General features: G+C 44.9%; 1 protein-coding gene across 1 annotated transcript; it reads left to right on the top strand.

The window, feature by feature from the left end:
* Window positions 1-177: 177 nt before the first annotated feature.
* LOC114608042 (uncharacterized) lies at window positions 178-19,286 on the top strand. The gene is made up of 14 exons (XM_028751878.2): window positions 178-541; window positions 671-748; window positions 2,733-3,011; window positions 3,861-4,151; window positions 5,002-5,121; window positions 6,980-7,017; window positions 7,484-7,634; window positions 9,466-9,636; window positions 9,765-9,800; window positions 10,514-10,807; window positions 13,714-13,812; window positions 16,166-16,270; window positions 18,233-18,270; window positions 18,729-19,286. Exons 1-14 carry the CDS (start codon window positions 511-513, stop codon window positions 18,885-18,887), a joined length of 1,890 nt encoding a protein of 629 aa, XP_028607711.2. The 5' UTR covers window positions 178-510; the 3' UTR covers window positions 18,888-19,286.
* Window positions 19,287-20,450: the final 1,164 nt, after the last annotated feature.

Below are 20,450 nucleotides of genomic sequence, written 5' to 3' on the forward strand. Positions count from 1 at the left end.
TTTTCTGGAGAGGTCACTTCCTGGTTTGGATGCAGAAGCTATTTTCAACAGAGCCCAGCGACGGAAATACACGACTGCATCAAGGCAGCACTGGGTGTTGAAATTTTGTGCCCCATACAATTTTGTGCCTGGGGCAATCACCCCTCTGCCCCCCCCCCATGCTACACCACTGCCTTTGGCTCAGGACAACAGCTATAAGAAAGCACAGGGGATACAATCTATGCTAAACCATTTTTCCAAAAAATGCAGAAGTTTCATCTGTTCACTTCCGTTCCTTCCATTGTGCAACCCACAATTGTGACATAATAGGAGATGTGGTTAATCAGGCAGTCTAGGGAGGGGACTATGATCAGAATATCAAAACAGAGAGAAGCGATTTGTGCTGAGGATCCGCTGTGTAACAGAACGTTGCCGGATTTCAGCAGCAACAGCTGCCAACCAAGACTGTCGTTCAGGACACAGCAAAGATAGGAGCAAACAGGACTCCCTGCTAGCGGCAGAACCCACGCCATGAGGCTGTCTTCCAGCATCCTTTTTCTTGGTTAGTATCCCACCTTGCAGGATGGTGGGGGCAGAGCAAGTGGCCAAGGCGCTGTGGGGAGCTCAGAGGCCCAGCTTCAGATCCTTTTGCCCAGATGTCTCGCCTCTAACATAATCCTCTCCTTTCCAGGGTGTTGGCTGACCAGGCAGTGGCAAATGGCTAGAGGTGAGTTTGGGTCAACGAAATTATCCCAAGAGTGGGAGAGAGGCATAGGGCAGAATGGGAGTTCAATGCCAGGGCCTCCCACAATCAAGCTTGCTTTTCTCACTACTGCTGAATGATAAGTGGTAGCTCCCACACTTTCCCTGTAGTGTGCAAGGATGACAGGTGCTAGTGCCCGACTCTCCTTTGTCTTTAGACAACCTGTGTCCATCTCAGTTGTCCATGTGTCACTCTGAAGTTTCTGTAGGAATGTTAAGGAAGGTAGGAGAGGATAAATTTATTAGATATGCTCCTTCCTCGCTCATGCTAGTGAGCATAGAGCAGGTCACATTCCTTGCAGTAAACAACAACAACAACAATTATTTACTGCAAGGAATGTTGTTGTTGTTGTTGTTGTTGTTGTTGTTGTTGTTGTCCCCAGCCACTCTAGGAGGCTTCCGTGAGAATATTAAAGACAGACTAAACCTTCAGACATTAAAAACTTCCCTAAATACGACTGCCTTCAGATGTCTTCTAAAAGTCAGATAGTTGTTTATTTCCTTAACATCTGATAGGAGCGTGTTCCACAGGATGGGCGCCACTACTGAGAAGGCCCTCTGCCTAGTGAAGCTTGTTGATGGCTGGTTTCAGCAATCCAGGATGCCCTTTGTACAGACACGCTTCTTCCTGGTCATTTCCCCTTTATTTCCGTCTTAAAACAATAACAACACAAAGCCATCTTATTAAAATAAGAATAAACTTTACTCACATTCAGTAGCAATCTGAAGGCAGGCTTTAGCTGCAATTTCTGTTTCATTTGCAGGAAAATGTAGACAAGAGAAGTGAAGTTTCAGACATACAACATGTGGCCTACATGCTTTGTTATGGATGAGGCTGCATATGAACAGCAGGATCAATAGTAGGTCAAAAGAGATCCAAAAGAGAGATTCAAAAGAGGAAGATGGCTGTGTGCCCAGCCCTTTTATATGGCTTCACTTGGGTCACACCTATCTACCTGGTCACACTCAGAGGGAGGTGGCTCCCAACAGGTATTGCAGGAAGTCCTCCCTTTTTGGAGCCACCTTCCTCTGTGTGTCCATTCTAGGAAACAAGGAATGTTGGACTTGACTGCTCTATGTCTACACCCCACATTTCCAAGGAAGGTACCTGCTTCCTTTTGGACTTGGTTCTCTTTTGACTCTTCCTCAAGCTACTGCATCTCTGAGTGATGATAAAGCTGCTTTTTAAAACAAAAAAGCTTGCTGACCAGAAATTTACACAAACCGATGGATATGGGCAGTGTTGTAGCGGTTCCCAAACTCCCCTCCTCCAGCCATGGATCAGATGAAAATTGGTGAGAGTCTTGGAGGATGACTTACAGTGGTGCCTCGCAAGACGAAAATAATCTGTTCCGCGAGTCTCTTCGTCTAGCGGTTTTTTTGTCTTGCGAAGCAACCCTATTAGCGGCTTAGCGGATTAGCGCTATTAGCGGCTTAGCGGCTTAGTGGCTATTAAAGGCTTAGCGGCTAAAAGGCTATTAGCGGCTTAGCGGCTTAGAAAAAAGGGGGGAAGCGGAAAAAAATCGCAAGACTCGCAAGACGTTTTCGTCTTGCGAAGCAAGCCCATAGGGAAAATCGTCTTGCGAAGCAACTCAGAAACGGAAAACCCTTTCGTCTAGGGGTTTTTTCGTCTTGCGAGGCATTCGTCTTGCGGGGCACCACTGTAATTCATTTTATGCCTGTTGTAGCTGTTGTAATACACTGTGCCAGATGTCGCAAGATTTGTAGGTGTGTGTTTTTTTCTCAGACAGGCCACAGACCCCCCTAAATGAAGCTCATGGGCAGCCAGCTGCTCAGGGACCACAGCTGGATAACCCCTGCTCTGTTGGATAATGTCAAAGCAGAGTCATCCAGCATTGTCGTTTGAATTTTTGTACAAACTCACTCTATTCGATTCTCCAGCAGCAGGTGAAAGCCTCCTATTTGACAGAAGAAGGCTGTTGCAAATGTTCCACCTTCCAAACCACCTTCCCATTCTCTTTCTTGATCAGGACAATACACCGAGCCCTCAATTTCAGTGAATCCCAGTCCTAATGTCGCCCTTGGAGGGAATTTCTACATCCAATGTCGGAGTCCACACTATGGAGCCACCTTTGATCTCTACAAGGGAGAACCTGCAAAGCATGTGCGATCTGAGAAATCTTCGTCTTATACAATGGATTTTTTCATTTCTGAGGCCAAACTAGAACATGGAGGAATTTATCATTGTAGGTATTGCTTCAATGGCCCATGTTCATATCTAAGTGACAGACTTTACATCAACGTAACAGGTGAGGGCTTGGCTTAGTCTCTGTGTGACAGTTTTACAAATGACGCTAAAATGGGTGTTGGGTTTATTCCATCTGCCAATCAAGTGGGGGGGGAGTGCACTGATTGAACTATATAACTGAACTGATCAAAATATGTACCCATCAAAAGGGATTCTTTATCTCCATTTCTATTTATTCATTAGTATTTCGTTCCAGATTAAAATGCATTCTCTGTAACCACAGTTGTAATGGAATGCAGATTGTGTGGCACACTATATAATCCCCTGCTCTGCACTCCATTTGTCACACACCCAGGTCCAAGTCAACGGACAAGGCAATGGACGTTACTATACACCCTGAAGCCTACAATGGAGGGTCCACAGCAATCCTACCCAATAGGTTCTGCCCCTCTCCCAGGGCATCTCTGCTGTGCAGCTTGCCTTTCCCTGACAAGTGTCACATCTCACCTGTGTTCTCAGCCAACTAATCTCCTGAGTAATGGCATACAGTGGTACCTCAGGTTAAGTACTTAATTTGTTCCGGAGGTCCATTCTTAACCTGAAACTGTTCTTAACCTGAAGCACCACTTTAGCTAATGGGGCCTCCCGCTGCTGCCGTGCCACTGCTGCACAATTTCTGTTCTCATCCTGAAGCAAAGTTCTTAACCCGAGGTAATATTTCTGGGTTAGCGGAGTCTGTAACCTGAAGCGTATGTAACCCGAGGTACCACTGTAAATGCATCCTATCAATATTCACACTCTGAATAGCATATGGTTTTCTATTTTCCCAATAGCATTTTACAAAGCCAGGCTATTGTGTAAGATCAAAGGATTAAGCATCCCTCTTTTTCTCTTTCTCCCCCTGGATAAGCTTCCCCCAAACCTTCCATCTCAGTGAGCCCAGGAGAGGTGATTGCTCTGGAAGGAAATGCCAGCATCCACTGTAAGACAGAAAAACAGCAAGAAGTAGAATTTACTCTACACATAAAAAATTCTTCAAATACTTATGAAAGCAAGAAGATGGGATCAGGAGAAGTTCTATTTCCCATTATCAATGCCAAAGAATCAGATGGGGGCATCTATCGCTGTCGCTATTGCTTAAAGCTCGAGAACACTCAAGAATGCTCAAGCTACAGTGATGAAGTACACATCAAAGTAACGGGTAAGATCCTGTCTTAATCCTTGTACGTATGCATCTTTTGCAAATTGCACCAATACAGGTTTTAATTTGCTGCAATTGTAAATGAAATTGGAAACGTGTGCTGGCTCCACCATTTTTTAGTTTTAAAAGGAGGTACCTTTTCACGTCACAGTTGGGTATCATATTAACATTTGTAAATGATGGATTCCCTGACTTCTACAGCATCCTGCCTCTCTGTCTCCTGGCCCCGCACCTCTCCAACTCCCTCTTCTGCCTCTAATTCTGAACTGTCCTCTGCCCCAGACTCTTCCTGCTCACTAAACCCTGCACCTGTGTGTGACCCTTCCTCCTCACAGTCGGCTCTTCCTCCCTCTGACCACTCCTCCTTGTCCCACCACCAGTCCCCTGGCTCTGAGCCATCTTCCCATGGGGGCTCCCTTGGGGAGTGCTGGTGCCCCCCACCTCTCCTCTGCATCCAGACAGTCCACGAGTCTTTATAAAGATATTGAACAACACTGGGCCCTGGACTGGACCATACAGCACCACACTTCTCAGTGTGTTTTTTTTCCATTGGTGAGCACTCTTTGGGTTTGGTCAGTCAACCAGCTACAAATCCACCCAACAGTAACATCCTCTATCCACATTTTACCAGCATCTCACAATAATATTATGGGGAACTTTGTCCAAAGCCTTACTGGAATCAAGATGTGCTACATTCACAGCACTGGGAGATGGTTACGCAGAGGGTGAATAGAAAGCTCCACGAACTGATGGAAGGGTCTTTCTTGGGAGCTTCTAGGCCCTGCCTGTGTGGGGTCTGGTGAGCATTGGCAGTATTCTAACTCTAGGTGTCCTTTTCATGGTTTTACAGGTGGGAATTCAAAAGCTGGACATTCAATAGCCATGTGGGCTGGCATTGCTGCCGGTGTCTTCCTTTCGGTCCTCTTCCTGCTGATCCTTGCTTTTGTATTGTCCAGGAAAAGGAAAAAGGGTGAGTAAGCTTCTGGATCAGTTGTTCTGCAATGGCTGAGATGAAGGCATGCATAACCGAGGTTGTAAATGCTCACTTTGTGGGAGCTGTACCACTTCAAGTTCCACACGAGAAGATTAAAGCCCCAGGTGTCAAGACAGGTTACAATCTCAGAGAGAGAACGCTCTTCTTTTAAAAACAAAATAGGGTTAAAGTCCATATGGCTGGACAGGCAGACTTGATGGTATTGGGGCAGTGCCTGGTGAAATCTCTAAAGCTGGTGCTGGGCCTGAGCGAAGCAAAAAAAAAAAGTGTATTTATTTATCTATGCAATATATATGTGATAAATAATAGCACAAAGCCAGCAGCACACACACCATGTGCCAGTAGAAATCAATTCATCAGTTAAAATACTCACAAGTTAATACAGTGATCTAACAGAATACAGTGGTACCTTGGTTCTCAAACTTAATCCATTCCAGAAGTCTGTTCCAAAACCAAGGTGTGCTTTCCCATAGAGAGTAATGCAAAATGGATTAATCCGTTCCAGTCGTTTAAAAACCACCCCTAAAACAGCAATTTAACATGAATTTTACTATCTAACGAGACCATTGATCCACAAAATGAGAGCAATAAACAATGTACTGCAGTCACACATCAATCAATCAGTAGCTGAACTGGGTTCCACACGGTCACAAAAAAAGATCCACAAAAACAAAAACGCAAAATAAATAGCAAAAACAGACAGACCTCAGCGTAACACTCAAAACGGAAGCGAACTTCCCTGGAAAGCCTAATTTATGGTGCAACCTGTCTGGGAAAATTAATGAGCAAACGCCTAGATTTTATTTCATCGGAACTGAGAATGATGGCATCTGCCGCGCGAGAAGGACTTTTGGATCAGCGTGTGAGAATTTATTGCAAACAAAAGACTTACCAGCTTTAAAAAAAAAGGGAGAGCCTTATAAAGTTCACACAGAAGCATAATATTGCTTACTTTAACTCACCTGTGAAAACAGTTCAGAGGCTATTAAGAAGAAAAAGGATAACAACAAGAAGATTGAAAGGTGGGACTGGTGAACACTAAAAGCAGCAGAAATATGAGATGACTGGACCCTTACTGAACTTGAAGCATGGAAACCCCCAACAAAAATATATAATTTGGCAAAATATTTGGACTTTATGATATGTATTGATATAATTTGGAATAATTAATGTGATATGATTGGATTGTTAAATGGAAAACTTAATAAAAATTATTTTAAAAAAAACAAAACAAAACGGAAGTGTAACACTCAAAATGGAAGTGTGGTACTCAAAACGCAGCACGTTCGACTTCCGGAAAAAGTTCGCAAACCAGAACACTTACTTCCAGGTTTGCAGTGTTTGGGTTCCAAGTTGTTTGAGTATCAAGGCATTTGGGAGCCAAGGTACCACTGTAGTTATAAATTCACATGGTGGCTATAATTGTTCAAGTGATAGTTGACCATCCATTTCAGCTATGATCCATTCCACATTAGTGGTGCTGCTGCTACTTTCTTGCTTGTGAGTCACACAATGCCGTTACCACCATGGAGTTATTCCACCACTCCCATCTCTTTATTTGAAGATTTTTCATTCTTGTTTCATGTTTTTGTTGTTTACCTCTTGTGGCGTCCTTTCACTGTTGATTTGCATGTAAACCAGCAATGCAGCCAATCAGAAGCCACACCTTGGTTTCTGAACGGTGCTGGGAGTTGAACGGACTCCCAGAACGGTTTAAGTTTGACAACCAAGGTACCACTGTATATGGGTCAGTGGGACAGAAAAACACCATCCATAACTTTACTCAGAAACCTATTGGGTGAAAAATCTCACAGTGTGTATCTCTGCTCTACAGGTTCCGTGGCCAATGAAAGAACTCAGCAAGCAAACATAGTAAGAAATATTCCAATGAACCAAAACTTTTATGACTGTGAACGTCCTGCCAACACTTTACAGCCCTGACATTCCAACCGGGGGAGGAGGACTCTAATTCGATGCAACAGCCACTACCTTTCCAAGTAACAGGGGATGGCAGGGCTGATTTGATTTGGGGTGGGGTAGAGGGCCAGGTACCATCCTCCGTATGGTCTGTGCACATCTCCAGGTATGCCCATTTTTTGAACTGGCTCTTCCAAATTCCTGGAATTTCTCTGGACCAGGGATGGAGGACCTGTGGCAGATGTTGTTGGACTACATCCCCCATCAGCCACAGCCAGAGGCCATGGATGATGGGAGTTGTAATCCGGTAAGATCTGGAGAGCAGCAGTTTCTCCATTCCTTCTTTGTTTCCACTGTATGTAATTCTAGCAGACCGAATGGCAGGACTGCAGGCTACATCTCCTTCTTTTTCCCTCCTCAGCCCTTGCAGTCTGAGCCTGAAGAAGACCCTGATGGAGTTTCCTATGCTGTACTGAGCCACAGCTCATTGAAAACCAAACCAGCACCCGATGCAAATGGGATCCCTGAGTCCTGTACTTATGCAACAGTGGCCCAACGCAGAACCAAGGAAGGCCAATAAGGAGGACATCTTACAATCCAGTGACTTCTGGGACCTTGGCTTATCCCCGAGTGTTATGGACATTTTGCTTATTTCTAGCTTGCACGACTTGGGAGACAAGTTTCATAAGGTGGCCTTATTCACGGAAAGAAACTATTGCTCACAGCTAAGAACTGGGCAGGCCATACGTAATGAATTTTAAAAGATACTTAAAATAGCTATTCCCAAGAGGCCTGAAGCATTTCCCCCCCAGGGATGATAGGGGCAGAGGTTCCTAAAGAGATGGTTAAGTTGTTTGTGTAAGCTACTACCGCAGCCGGAATCCTGTATGTGCAGAAGTGGAAAGAAGAGTGGGTGTTAAAGTGAATGGACTATGCAGAGATGGCAAAGCTGACAGCAAAAGTAAGAGATCAAAAAGATGGGAACTTTGTCGGAGAGTAGAGGTTCTTTTCGGAATATCTGAGAAAAAGCTATAGCCCAATGAAATCACGAGCAGGATCTGGATAATAGGCAAGGGGAGGTGAATAAATAAATGATTGTAAGTTATAATACCATAGAAAATAAAAGGCCAGTCAAAATGTAAGAAATTATGATATTGAAAGTGAATGGAATAACGTCAAGTTTTGTGTAAAAAAACTAATAAAAAAATATTATAAACCAAAAGAGAATGGGGCAGCTGCTTTCACGGCTGTGTTGGAAGACCACATCCTTTCTGCAGATTCTTCCTTACTGTTGGTAATATGGAAAGAGGCCAAAATAGGGGAGGGGACCTCACTTCCGGGGCCTGGGTGTGGCCCTTGGGGCTCTCCACGGGCAATGATCCTCTGCACCATCTTGAGGGCTTTTGCCTGGCTGGATTGTGTCTTGATGTAATATTGCCTCCTGCTTGCCAGAATCGGGGCTAGAGAAGTGGGGTGTTGTTAGGGACCGTGCTGAAGAGGGCTGCAGTGAGGAGAAATGGTGAGAGCCTGCCCTTCCCCCTGCTAGTAATCAGGATCCTGACTCTTCCCAGGAGCAGGAGGACAGTATAGATTTGGAACAGTGGTTTGCAGAGGGACATAGTTCAGAAGGCAGAAGCTGGGAAATACCAAATGGGGAACAGCTAGGAGGAGAAGCACTGGGAGAGAGAGAGTTAATAGACTCAGTTTCTCTGGAAAGTGTTCATCAGCTCAGCCCAAGGTCAAGAAGAGCAGATAAGGTAGCAACACAGAAAGCACAGCAGTCACAAGATCTGGTTACAAGACATGGTAGTGACGTTGAGGACTAGGGAGGAAGTGGGGGAAACCCTTAATTGGGAGCACCTTCATTCCGATAAATCGATTCTTTGTTCTCTCCCTGTGATCATTAAAATATCGAACTGGTAAGAGACTCCTTTCTCTTTGTTCTGCTTATCTACTGCCAAAGGGGAGTGGGGTGGTAGAAGCTCCTTCAGGTATACAGGACCGAAGCCGTAGTCTACTTGATTTATCTCTTTGGAAAAAATTATGAACTCTGTGAATGCATAACCAATGCCTCAGCAGTTTACATTAAAAAGTATAATTATCAGTGATATACGGATAAAATAAGCATATTTATAAAATGAGCATACATAGCTAATTATATTCCTGGATATTCTTGCTGAAATAGAGAAGGTTTTTTTACCTGGTGTCTAAAACATTTTGGCCAGGGTGTCTGCTTAGTGTTAATAGAAGTAGTGAAAGATCCTTCTGCCTCCCTCCCTGGGTTTATCCGAAAACACATGATCATATCTATGCTGATTTTGCAAAATATGACTGCAGTGTGGAGGGAAAAAAGGGAAGTGGTTTGCAAGGCACTTCCAATGCTGCTAAGTTGTGCATTTTAAGTACATGAACTTCATGGGCAAGAACTGCGTTGCAGAGCCATGTTGCATTTCAGGCCCTGCAGCCTCCCTCGAAGAGCTTCATTCCGGGGACAGCACACATCTTGGGGGACACAGGACTACAGGGCTAGGTGCTCCTTCATCATGAGGCTCTCTTTCAACATCCTCTTTATTGGTTGGTATCTCAGATGAAAGGGTGAAGGGACTGGGGGTTGTGCAACGGCCGGGTGGAGGGACCGGAGACCCAGTTGTGGTTCCTGCTGCTCAGCTACATTGCCGCTAATGCAATCATCTCCTTTCCAGGATTCCTGCTGGCTGGACAGTGGCAGATCTCTGGAGGTGAGTCTCTTCGGGTGATAAATATGAACATGGGGCCAGGGGGAGATGGATGGGGGCAGAATGGGAGCTAACTGTAATGATTTCCCCCACAAGCAAATCTGATTTCCTGACATCTGCATGATAACAACAGAGGCCTACCAAACGTTCTCTGATCTATACAAATATTAAATGTCCAGGAACATCCCATCCAAATTGATTTCGAGGTTAACTTGTAGGAATAGAGCCCTCAATGGCTTGAGACTCGGGACCTGAAGGAATGCTTCCTGCCATGCTGACGTACCTGAGGACTGAGATTAGAAGGGATGCGGAGGATTATATATTCCTGCCATTTTAAAAGCACTGTGTTATATAGACTGCTGGTGCTTGTTTCTTGTTTTCTGCAAGTCACCCTGGAGAGAGACATATAAATATCCCACTACATTTCTGAGCACAATTCAAAGTGTTGATGTTGACCTTTAAAGCCCTAAACGGCCTCAACCCAGTATACCTGAAGGAGCGTCTCCACCCCCACCGTTCAGCCCAGACACTGATGTCCAGCTCCGAGGGCCTTCTGGCAGTTCCCTCCCTGTGAGAAGTGAGGTTACAGGGAACCAGGCAGAGTGGCGCCCTCCCTCTGATCAAAGCTTCGGTATCCCCAGAGCATGCAAATGTCTCCCACCTTTGCAGATGTTCCACCTTCCAAATCTCAGCCTTATTCTCCTTCTTTGATCTAGGACAAAATACCGGTAACTCAAAACCTTCCATCTCAAAGGGCCCCATAAATGTCAACCCAGGGGAAGATATCAACTTGGAGTGCAAAAGTGGCTACCTTCAATCTGCACGACACTTTCTGTACAAAGGAGATTCAGACCATTCTGCTTCAGCAACTCGGAAGATAGAAAAGGATGCAATTGTATTTCACATTTCCAATGCCAAAGAATCAGATGGCGGAATCTACCGATGTAAATATTGCCACAACGGAAACATGTGCTCAGATTTCAGTGATGGTGTCCAAGTCAACATAAAAGGTGAGAGCCAGGCTGAATCCTGATACGCCGTTTTCCCAAATGACACATAAAATGAGAATTTATATCTCCCACATGTATAAATCATGGGGGGGGGGGGGAACTGCTTTTACTAAACCAACCTTTGCCAACCTGGTGCCCTCCGTGTGTTTTGGTCTACAACTCTGTATGGGCAATTTATCCAGAATATATTTGTATTTTGAGGAGATAGGGCTCTAACATGGTTTCCTTTCCTGCCTCTGTTTGCTCCCCCCTCTCTAAGCTCTTCGATGGCTGAAGAACATCCTTTAATTTCCTAGTCCTAATCTGTTGGAAGGAAGTGATATTGCTGGGAACCTTCTTTTGATGTTGGACATTGCTTTAAGAAAGTGAGGTATTGGGAGAGGTGGCTAATGAATAATCTGTACGTAGCTAGTAGCACGTAGGCAGTCAGGCAAACCACACAGGTTAGCTATCTATAAATTGGATAAATGGACATAAATCTGACATCAGGAATCACAAGACAGAGAAACCAGTAGGAGAACACTTCAACCTCCCAGGACATTCTATACAAGATCTCAAAGTAGCTGTCTTATTACAAAAGAATTTCAAAAATAGACTGGAAAGAGAAGTTGCTGAATTGCAACTTATTACCAAACTTAAAACCATGGAGAGGCCTGGTCTGAATAGAGACATTGGATTTTTATCTCATTACACTGGTACTTTGGGTTACATATGCTTCAGGTTACATACGCTTCAGGTTACAGACTCCGCTAACCCAGAAATAGTACCTCAGGTTAAGAACTTTGCTTCAGGATGAGAACAGAAATTGCATGGCGGCAGCAGGAGGGCCCATTAGCTAAAGTGGTACCTCGGGTTAAGAACAGTTTCAGGTTAAGAACAGACCTCCGGAACGAATTAAGTTCTTAACCCGAGGTACCACTGTATACATGACAAAGCTATTCTTAGCCATCCCACCCCTTGCTTTTTCCTGTAAGACCAACTGCAGTCGTCAACAGTCGTCAACAGGTTTACCACACCTATCAGCCAATCACCCATTCCTGCCACCCTTCTGAGTAATACCCCTCCCCACCCTCTCACTATATATAAGGGTCTGGTGACTTCTGTTTCAGTGTATTTGAAGAAGTGTGCATGCACACAAAAGCTCATACCCAGAACAAACTTAGTTGGTCTCTAAGGTGCTGCTGGAAAGGATCTTTTTATTTTGTTTTGACTGTGGGCATAGTGTTAGGGAGAAGCTCATGCACGGACTGACGGCCGTGGGGCCGTGCAACCTGCGGCTACCTGGGGGGGGGTCACTTCACCACTTCTTTAGGGTCTCCAAGTAGCAGATTGAAGTGCTTGCTTGGTATGTACAGTATTTTTCGCTCTATAAGACGCACCAGACCATAAGATCGCAGCTCAGCAATCCCACTTGCTGTCCCGGCTTATGGGATAGCCGCGCACAGCCTCTCCCGGGCAGCGGGATGAAGGCTCCTGTTGCCCGGGAAAGGCTGAGCATGGCTAATGCTCCCCCAAGAGCTGCACTCCCTTTAAAGAGCGCATGGAGTGTGTGTGCGGCTCTTTAAAGGGAGTGCTGAGCAGAGCCTCCCGCCTGCATTCGCTCCATAAGACGCACACACATTTCCCCTTACTTTTTAGGAGGGGAAAAGTGCGTCTTATAGAGTGAAAAATACGGTATATATTGCTTGCTATTTAGAATAAAATCTTTAATCTTCTCACTCACTTGTGTTTGTCTTGCCTCTGAATCTCATTTAAAAGAACCACCTTGCATTTGGCAAGACAAACTCCCATCAGCCTCAGTCAGCAGAGCCTGCTTGGAGTTGTAGTCCAAAACATCTGGAGGGCACCAGGTTGGCAAAGGCTGGACTAAACTATACAGTGGACTTTAGGGTCTCTCTCCTGCTTTGCATCCTACATACATGTCTTGGCAATTTTCAGGAATGAAGGCAATTCTCAGTGGCTGGTTTTAGCAGGAGCAGTCTTGCACGCATGCCTTTGAAAAAGTGTTACAAAGCATTCTTAAAAAAGAAAAAGAAAGGCATTTACAGTTAAACACAATTATTTCATCTCAAGATTGCCCTGTAACAGTGCTCTTCAGCCACCAAATGTTTTCGAATTCCTCCTGAAAGTTCATGATTTTGGGGACAGGGTGTTGGCTGGATTTGGAGGGCAGGATATGATACTATCTTATTAATTATCTGTCCTCTTGCTCACTTGTCTGAGTTGAACATCTAGTTAAAGGTAAAGGTAAAGGGACCCCTGACCATTAGGTCCTGGCGAACCAGAGCAGCACACGGAAACGCCGTTTACCTTCCCGCCGGAGCGGTACCTATTTATCTACTTGCACTTTGACATGCTTTCAAACTGCTAGGTGGGCAGGAGCAGGGACCGAGCAACAGGAGCTCACCCTGTTGCAGGGATTCGAACTGCTGACCTTTTGATCAGCAAGTTCTAGGCTCTGTGGTTTAACCCACAGCACCACCCATGTCCCAACGAACATCTAGTTAGCAGAGTTTAAATTTACCTTTTGCAGCATGAACTGTGGAAACTTCTGGGACACGGTCGCTTAACCTTATTAGTAATTTTCCAGGATGCTTCAGCAGATTGGATCTTCCCCTTTTTATCCCTCTACACAAAATAAACACAGAGAAGTCTGTCATGTAAGAATAAAAATAGTGTTTACTTACATAAAGCTTCGGGCTCGATAGAAGCAGAAAGTAGCAGTGAAAGCAAGTCAGGCAGAATCTACTCGTATGTTACAAAAATACATGGTAAAGATCAAAATGGAGTCTGTGCTCCATCTTTTCTCTTCCCCCATAGCTTGCAAATCATTCCCATTTCACAGAGCCAGACTACTGCATAAAAATCAAAGGATTAAACATTGCTTTTCATCTCTTTTCCCCTAGGGACAGCTAATCCCAAGCCTTCCATTTCGGTGAGCCCAGCTGATGCAGAAATAGCACAAAATGAAGTTTGGGAAAAGGGAGAGAATATGAAAAAATCAGGTTTGTCATCCCTCCATTAGAAGCACCATCGTAGATGGTAAAATAAAAATGGTAGAACAGCAGAGAGGAAACTCCCCCCCCCCTGCCCCCCGTGCGGGGTCTAACCCCTTAGTTATGCTTGGGGTAAGAGGAAGCCTCAGTATCCAACTATTAGGAAGATAATTTCATCATCAAACAATTTGCGACAGAATGCTGCTTAGCTTCCCCATTATTTTCAAGGCACCTCAATATTTTTGCTACATTTCTGTCATTCTCCTATTTCCCCTGCCTCCAGCGGAGTAGCTAGCCGCTCGGGTGCCTGGTGCGGGGGCGTGTCCTGCAGCTGGGGGCGGAGCCTCTCTGCTGCCCCCCCCCCCCAGCTGCAGGGCGGCTGAGGGAGAGGCAGTAGGTAGAAGAAAGTCCCACGCTGCCATTTCAGGCAGCACGGAACCTGCAGGCGCCTAAGCCACCATGTCGCTCCTAAAAAGTTCCGTGAGCCCAATTATTATTATTTTTAATTCATTTTGTCACTCCCCCCTCAGTGATGACACCTGGGGCAGACCTCACCCCCCTTCTTCTGCCACTGCCTGCCTCCCACTGCTTTCTTTCTGTCGTTATCTATATTCATCCTGCCTGACACTTCCTCTCTCATTCTGCTTCCCTTTTCCTCCATCTTGTTCTGTTTATTTTGGTGACACAACATCTGGGGGAGGCGTGCCCACTGCTTTTGCAGAGGGAGGGAGGAGCTGAAAATAAATCTTGGGAGGAACAGGATGCTTAGTCTGCATCAGCAAGAGAGCCAGTGTGGTGTAGTGCTCAAGAGTGGTGGACTCGTAATCTGGTGAACCGGGTTCGCTTCCCCACTCCTCCACATGCAGCTGCTGGGTGACCTTGGGCTAGTCACACTTCTCTGAAGTCTCTCAGCCCCACTCACCTCACAGAGTGTTTGTTGTGGGGGAGGAAGGGAAAGGAGAATGTTAGCCGTTTTGAGACTCCTTCGGTTAGTGATAAGGCGGGATATCAAATCCAAACTCCTCTTCTTATTCTTATTCTTCATTAAAGAACATGCTTGCAGCTGAGCTCAGGTCAGTGGGAGATGTAGATAACCAGAGATGGAAGGAAGCCCATTTCAATGTTTTCTTGAGTATACCTGGGACATGTACAGTATATAATGGCCTTTGCCATTCTTACATATGATTGTGCACACTAGCAATGGAAATCTCCAGGGCTGTGTATAGTTTTTCTTTACAAACAAATGCACACCACCTACACCGGGGTCAGCAAGGTTTATCTTTTCTGGGCCAGATTGGTTCCGAGGGAAATCCCTCCGTGGGCCTGATCGTGCGCACCCGCAATTTTCGGCATCTGCACAGATGTGGTTTTCGGCGTCTACACATGCACAGTGCATAAACGTGATTTTTGGCACTGCGAAAGTCAGCCCCCGTGCCACGCTGTGCCAGTTTAGTGCAGTGCGTGAGCAGGCGGCTCGGTTTGGGGGCAGCTCATGAGCCGGTCAAACGACCTCCATGGGCCACTTCCGGCCCATGAGCCTTAGGTTGGTGACCCCTGACTTACACCAATAATATTATTATAGGTTTTTTGGGGGGGAACCCCTCAAACACTAGAAATTAATGAATGGTAGGATTTTGATTACTTGGGATATGAATGGAGAATACAATCTGCAGAGGAATTCCTGGGCTTGCCTATGCAAAAATGACCTGGCCAAGCTAGGGCCATTAAGAAACAATACAGGGCCATTGAGAGCCATTGGCAATGCAAGAGAACTACCCCCCCCCCCCAATTGCCCGGAGGTGTGAACAGCAACTAGGAGTCTGGAAGGCTGACAGGGTAACAAACTGGGATCCATCTTGGGCAGGCTGGCTGAAGGCTGGCAGAGAGAAATGCCTTACATTCCATGGCTGTACTGCTGTGTGGGACAACTGCCTCTTGGAACGACCAGGCATGCTGATGTCCCATGCACACATACCGCGGTGACGTCGGCACACCCCAGGCACCCACTGTCACTAGGGCAAAGTGGCGCGCCTGGCAGCAGTGACGGGTGAACCCTGCCACCCCACCATGGATTGGTTGCTGGTCAAATGAGGCTAGCATATAGGGAAAGGTGTATGACAGGCAGAAAGTGAGACAGAGAAGACAAAGAGAGTCATGGTGTGTGGTAGAATGAATAGAAGGGTTTTGCCAAAAGGGATATGGAAATGCCTGCAAAGGAACAGGGGGGTGGGCTACATGGAGGCTGGAGAGATAGATGAAATAGCAGAACGATAATTCTGCGTAGCCTCTGGACATGTCTGCGTGTGGTTTGGTAAGCATCGGCAGCATTCCAACTCAAGTTATCCTATTCATGGTTTTACAGGTGTACATTCAATAGCCATGTGGGCAGGCATTGCTGCCGGTGTTTTCCTTCTGGTCCTCCTCCTCCTGTTACTTGCCTTCATATTGTCCAAGAAAAGGGAAAAGGGTGAGTGAGCTTCTGGATGGGTTGCTTCACAACAGCTGTGGTTAAAATGTGCTAAGTCTTTGCATCCTGTGCCCCTTAAAGTCCCACATGAGAAGATATATTTAAATATGTTCCAAAGTTTCTGTTAGGGAGAAAAGGCTTCTCTTAAAAACAACAACATAGACTTTTATCCCTTATAGTTGAACAGATAGGTTTGAAGGTTTGGGGGCAATGTCTGGTGAAATCTCAAAAGCTGGTGGGTGGGCATGAGCGAAGCAAAATTTCCTATTGTTGTTGTTGTTGTTGTTGTTGTTGTGTATTTATTTATGTAATATTTGCTGCTGCTGCTTCCTTGCCTGTGGGTCACAGAATGCAAATATCACCACATAGTTCTACCGCTGTTTCTACCCCTTTATTGGATGATCTTTTTGGATTGTTTTATGGTGGTCCTTTTACTGTTGATTTCCATGTAAACCAACCACACACTATTATTACTACCATCAATGTAGTAGCAGAATCCTGTAGAAGTAGTACTCTTTCCCCACCCCATTTCCCCCACTGCCTCTTCGTTCATCTTCAATCTTGGGTGGTTGGGAGTCAGTCTGTGGGAAGCTTGATCATCCAGCTTCCTCTCAGTGACTGCCTGGTTGGCTCAGCTCTCCCTACCCTCAAGACTTTCAGGGCTTCCTTCAGCAGTGTTATGAATTGGGTTGAACACATTTTATGTTACAAGGCACGTTCTAACCAATCGTATAAGCGTTGGTAGACAAACGTTCTAATGGCAAGTAAGCGCATGCACTTTCAACTGTCAGCTGTCAACGGTCAGTTCATGCTCGGCATTATTATTGTGTTGTCCAGTCAGTTTGATTCTTGTTTTCCTATGAGTGAGCTGTTGTCACTGACAAATGTTAAATAAAGATAGTTGAGGAACTTATACTGCCTTGGACTTCTGACTTTTTCCAAACATTTAACAAGCAGTAATATTGCTCTCGAATCCCTGTGATGGAGTGAGCTCCTGTTGCTCAGTCCCTGCTCCTGCCAACCTAGCAATTCGAAAGCACGTCAAAAGTGCAAGTAGATAAATAGGTACCACTCCGGCGGGAAGGTAAACGGCGTTTCCGTGCGCTACTCTGGTTCGCCAGAAGCGGCTTAGTCATGCTGGCCACATGACCTGTATGCCAGCTCCCTTGGCCAATAAAGCGAGATGAGCACCGCAACCCCAGAGTCGGTCACGTCTGGTCCTAATGGTCAGGGGTCCCTTTACCTTTAATATTGCTTCCACCACATTTCCCATGTTGCAGAGGAGGCCATTGGCTTCTAACCACCACCATCCCCCGCACCATCAGATCCAGAATTAGGACAGCAATCTTTGTGGTGAAAAATAGGAGTGTATTTCTTATATCTGTTACATATGATTTGCCTCTCTCTTCCTGCATTTTATGTCAATTTACAGCAGAACATGGTGGGTGTGCTGTTGATTTTTGTCATTACGACTTCATTATATACTCTAAAGGATTTGTCCTATCATCATTTTAACCAGTTGTATTCACATGATTCAGAACAACAACGCCTTTTGACAGTCGATATCCCATTATCTGTGTGATATGTTTCAGCACATTTAACGAAAAAGTATTCATGCCATTGAAGAAAATCATTATTTCAGCTTCCTTAGTAGTGAATGTTTTCAGCGCCAAGTATAAGGTTACCAGATTTTTTTTCAATGAATCCGGGGACACCTTTCAACTTCAATTGATTTTGTATGGGGACTGATTTGTAAACCTGGGGACTGTCCCCGGGAAACGGGGACGTCTGGTAACCTCAGTCAAGTAACAGAGATGAATTGGGTGGCTTCCTCTATCAAGGCAAGGGTCTTGGAGGTTGTACTATATGGGCCAGTGGGAGGGGGTGGTAGCAGCATCCATAACTTCAATCTGAAACCAACTGGGTGAAGAATCTCACAGTATGTCTGTCTTTGCTCTACAGGTTCCACAGCCAATGAACAAGCTCAACAAGTGAACATAGTAAGAAACATTCCTATGAAACAAAACATTTACAACTGTAAAGCCAATGCTTTACAGTCCTGACACTCAAACCTGGTGGAAGGGAGACCGAACATAACATCAATGCAACATCCTCTACCTGTCCAATTTATAGGGGATTACAGGAGTGATTTGATTGGGGGTGGGGCAGAGGGCCAGATATCATTGGTTGGTATCCTTGGATGTCTTGAAATGGCTCTCCCAAATTCCTGAAGTTTCTCTGTAATAGGGATGGGATACCAGATTATTATTTTTTAACTCCATCTCCTATCAGCCCCAGCCAGCATCGCCAGTGGTCAGGGATGATGGGAGTTGTAGTCCAATCATGTCTGAAGGGTCGCAGGTTCCCTATTGCTGCTTGGCAGCACTCTCCTTTGTTTTTATTGTAACTCCAGCAGAGGGAATGGCCAGATTGCATCTCCTTCTTTTTCCCTCCATAGCCCTTGCAGTCTGAGCCTGAAGAAGACCCTGATGGAGTTTCCTATGCTGTACTGAGCCACAGCTCACTGAAAACCAAACCAGCACCCGATGCAGATGGGATCCCTGAGTCGTGTACTTATGCAACAGTGGCCAAAGGCAGAACCAAGGAAGGCCAATAGGCAAGACGTCACAAAGGAATGCAGCCCTCAGATTGAAAAAGATTCCCTAACCCTGGCTGTACATCTTCCCTTCCTAATGGAGAATGGTTGAGAGCAAAGACTCAAAGGAAGGAAGGAAGGAAGGAAGGAAGGAAGGAAGGAAGGAAGGAAGGAAGGAAGGAACTAATAACCAATAACCAGCTGCCTTAAAGGAACAATAACATTAGGCATAGCCACCCCGTGTAAATACATTTGTCCCAAATATCACATAATGCTTTTAAGATGTGTCTAATCGTTTTACTATAATGTATTACTTGGTTGTATTTTTCATTTTATTCATGACTATTTTGTATTCATGAGAATGAAAAGTGGTCTAGAAACAGTTTAAATAAATAATCTCCTTTTCTGGTTTTAGTGCAAGTTGTTGTTGTTGTTGTTAGTGGAATGTTAAATTCTAAATGACCCTGGACTATTGGGGGTTGCTAGAGACTCCTCTTTGTCCCTCATAGGAATTACTATGCACATAGTCCTGGAAGTTTCTTGATAAGGTTGTTCTTGGGGTTTTTTTGTCACTGTGTGACTGGAGACAATCTCTCAGGACTCATCTAGACTTATCCAATTGGAAAACCCAATCTTAAGTAGCGAATTAGAGCAAATGTCAATTGGGTTTTCCATGGATTGATATTTGCTCAAATTTAGCCCCAAAATGTGGGGTTTGTTTCTGGGGAAAGTGGCAGGACAAGAGCAGAACCACTCTGACTCGTGCCTAGAAAGCACAAAACATGTAGAAAACCTGGAGTATTATTCCTATGAAATCCCAAGCCATTAACTTACGGTACATTACAGACAGCGCCTGCACAGGCCACCAGCGTTACAGCATCCCGGTCATTTGACAGTGCTAACAAGCTAAATTGGCTTGTCTGTCAACGCTGTGTGGTGCCCTGTTGAAAGAGGAAGGTATTGATTTATGCCAGATAAGCTCTATCACTGGTTCTCCTATGCAATAAATGGAAACACACCTTTTTAAAAAGGAAGATGGATGACAAAACGAATTGGAAGTTCTTTCCCCCGCTCCCTTGGTGAACTTTTGCAACTGATAAAGATCCCTCTTCTGCCTGAAGCTGCCCTGTAACCCAATAATAGATATTTGCAACTGATTAGTTTCTATGTTTAATTGAGTTATAAATTTGTTTTTATTGGAAAATTAAGTTTATATATATATATATGATATTTGCAACTATGTTTGGAATAGAATCACAAATGTAACTTAATTTTCAAACTGAAAGTCACTGTAACACATGCAAATCACAAATGTACATTTATTTGCCAAGCTGACAGACATTGTAAACCCTTCAGGGAAACATTGAAACATATCTTCCTCTCATTCAGCCTCCAGAAACATGAACTGCTAGACTTCTAATCTGCCTTCAGAAAAGTGGTTTTTCACTTGTAGGCTCACCTCACTAGTAGGGCTCCAGAACACTTCAGATTTTGTTGTTTTGGGTTTCTTTAGCTCATCTTGGCCTGGCATGTTAACAAGTCACAGTTTGACATAATATATTGGGTGCTTTGCTTCTGCTGGGA

This window comes from Podarcis muralis, chromosome 13 (genome assembly GCF_964188315.1).
Source record: "Podarcis muralis chromosome 13, rPodMur119.hap1.1, whole genome shotgun sequence".
Classification (NCBI taxonomy): Eukaryota; Metazoa; Chordata; class Lepidosauria; order Squamata; family Lacertidae; genus Podarcis; species Podarcis muralis.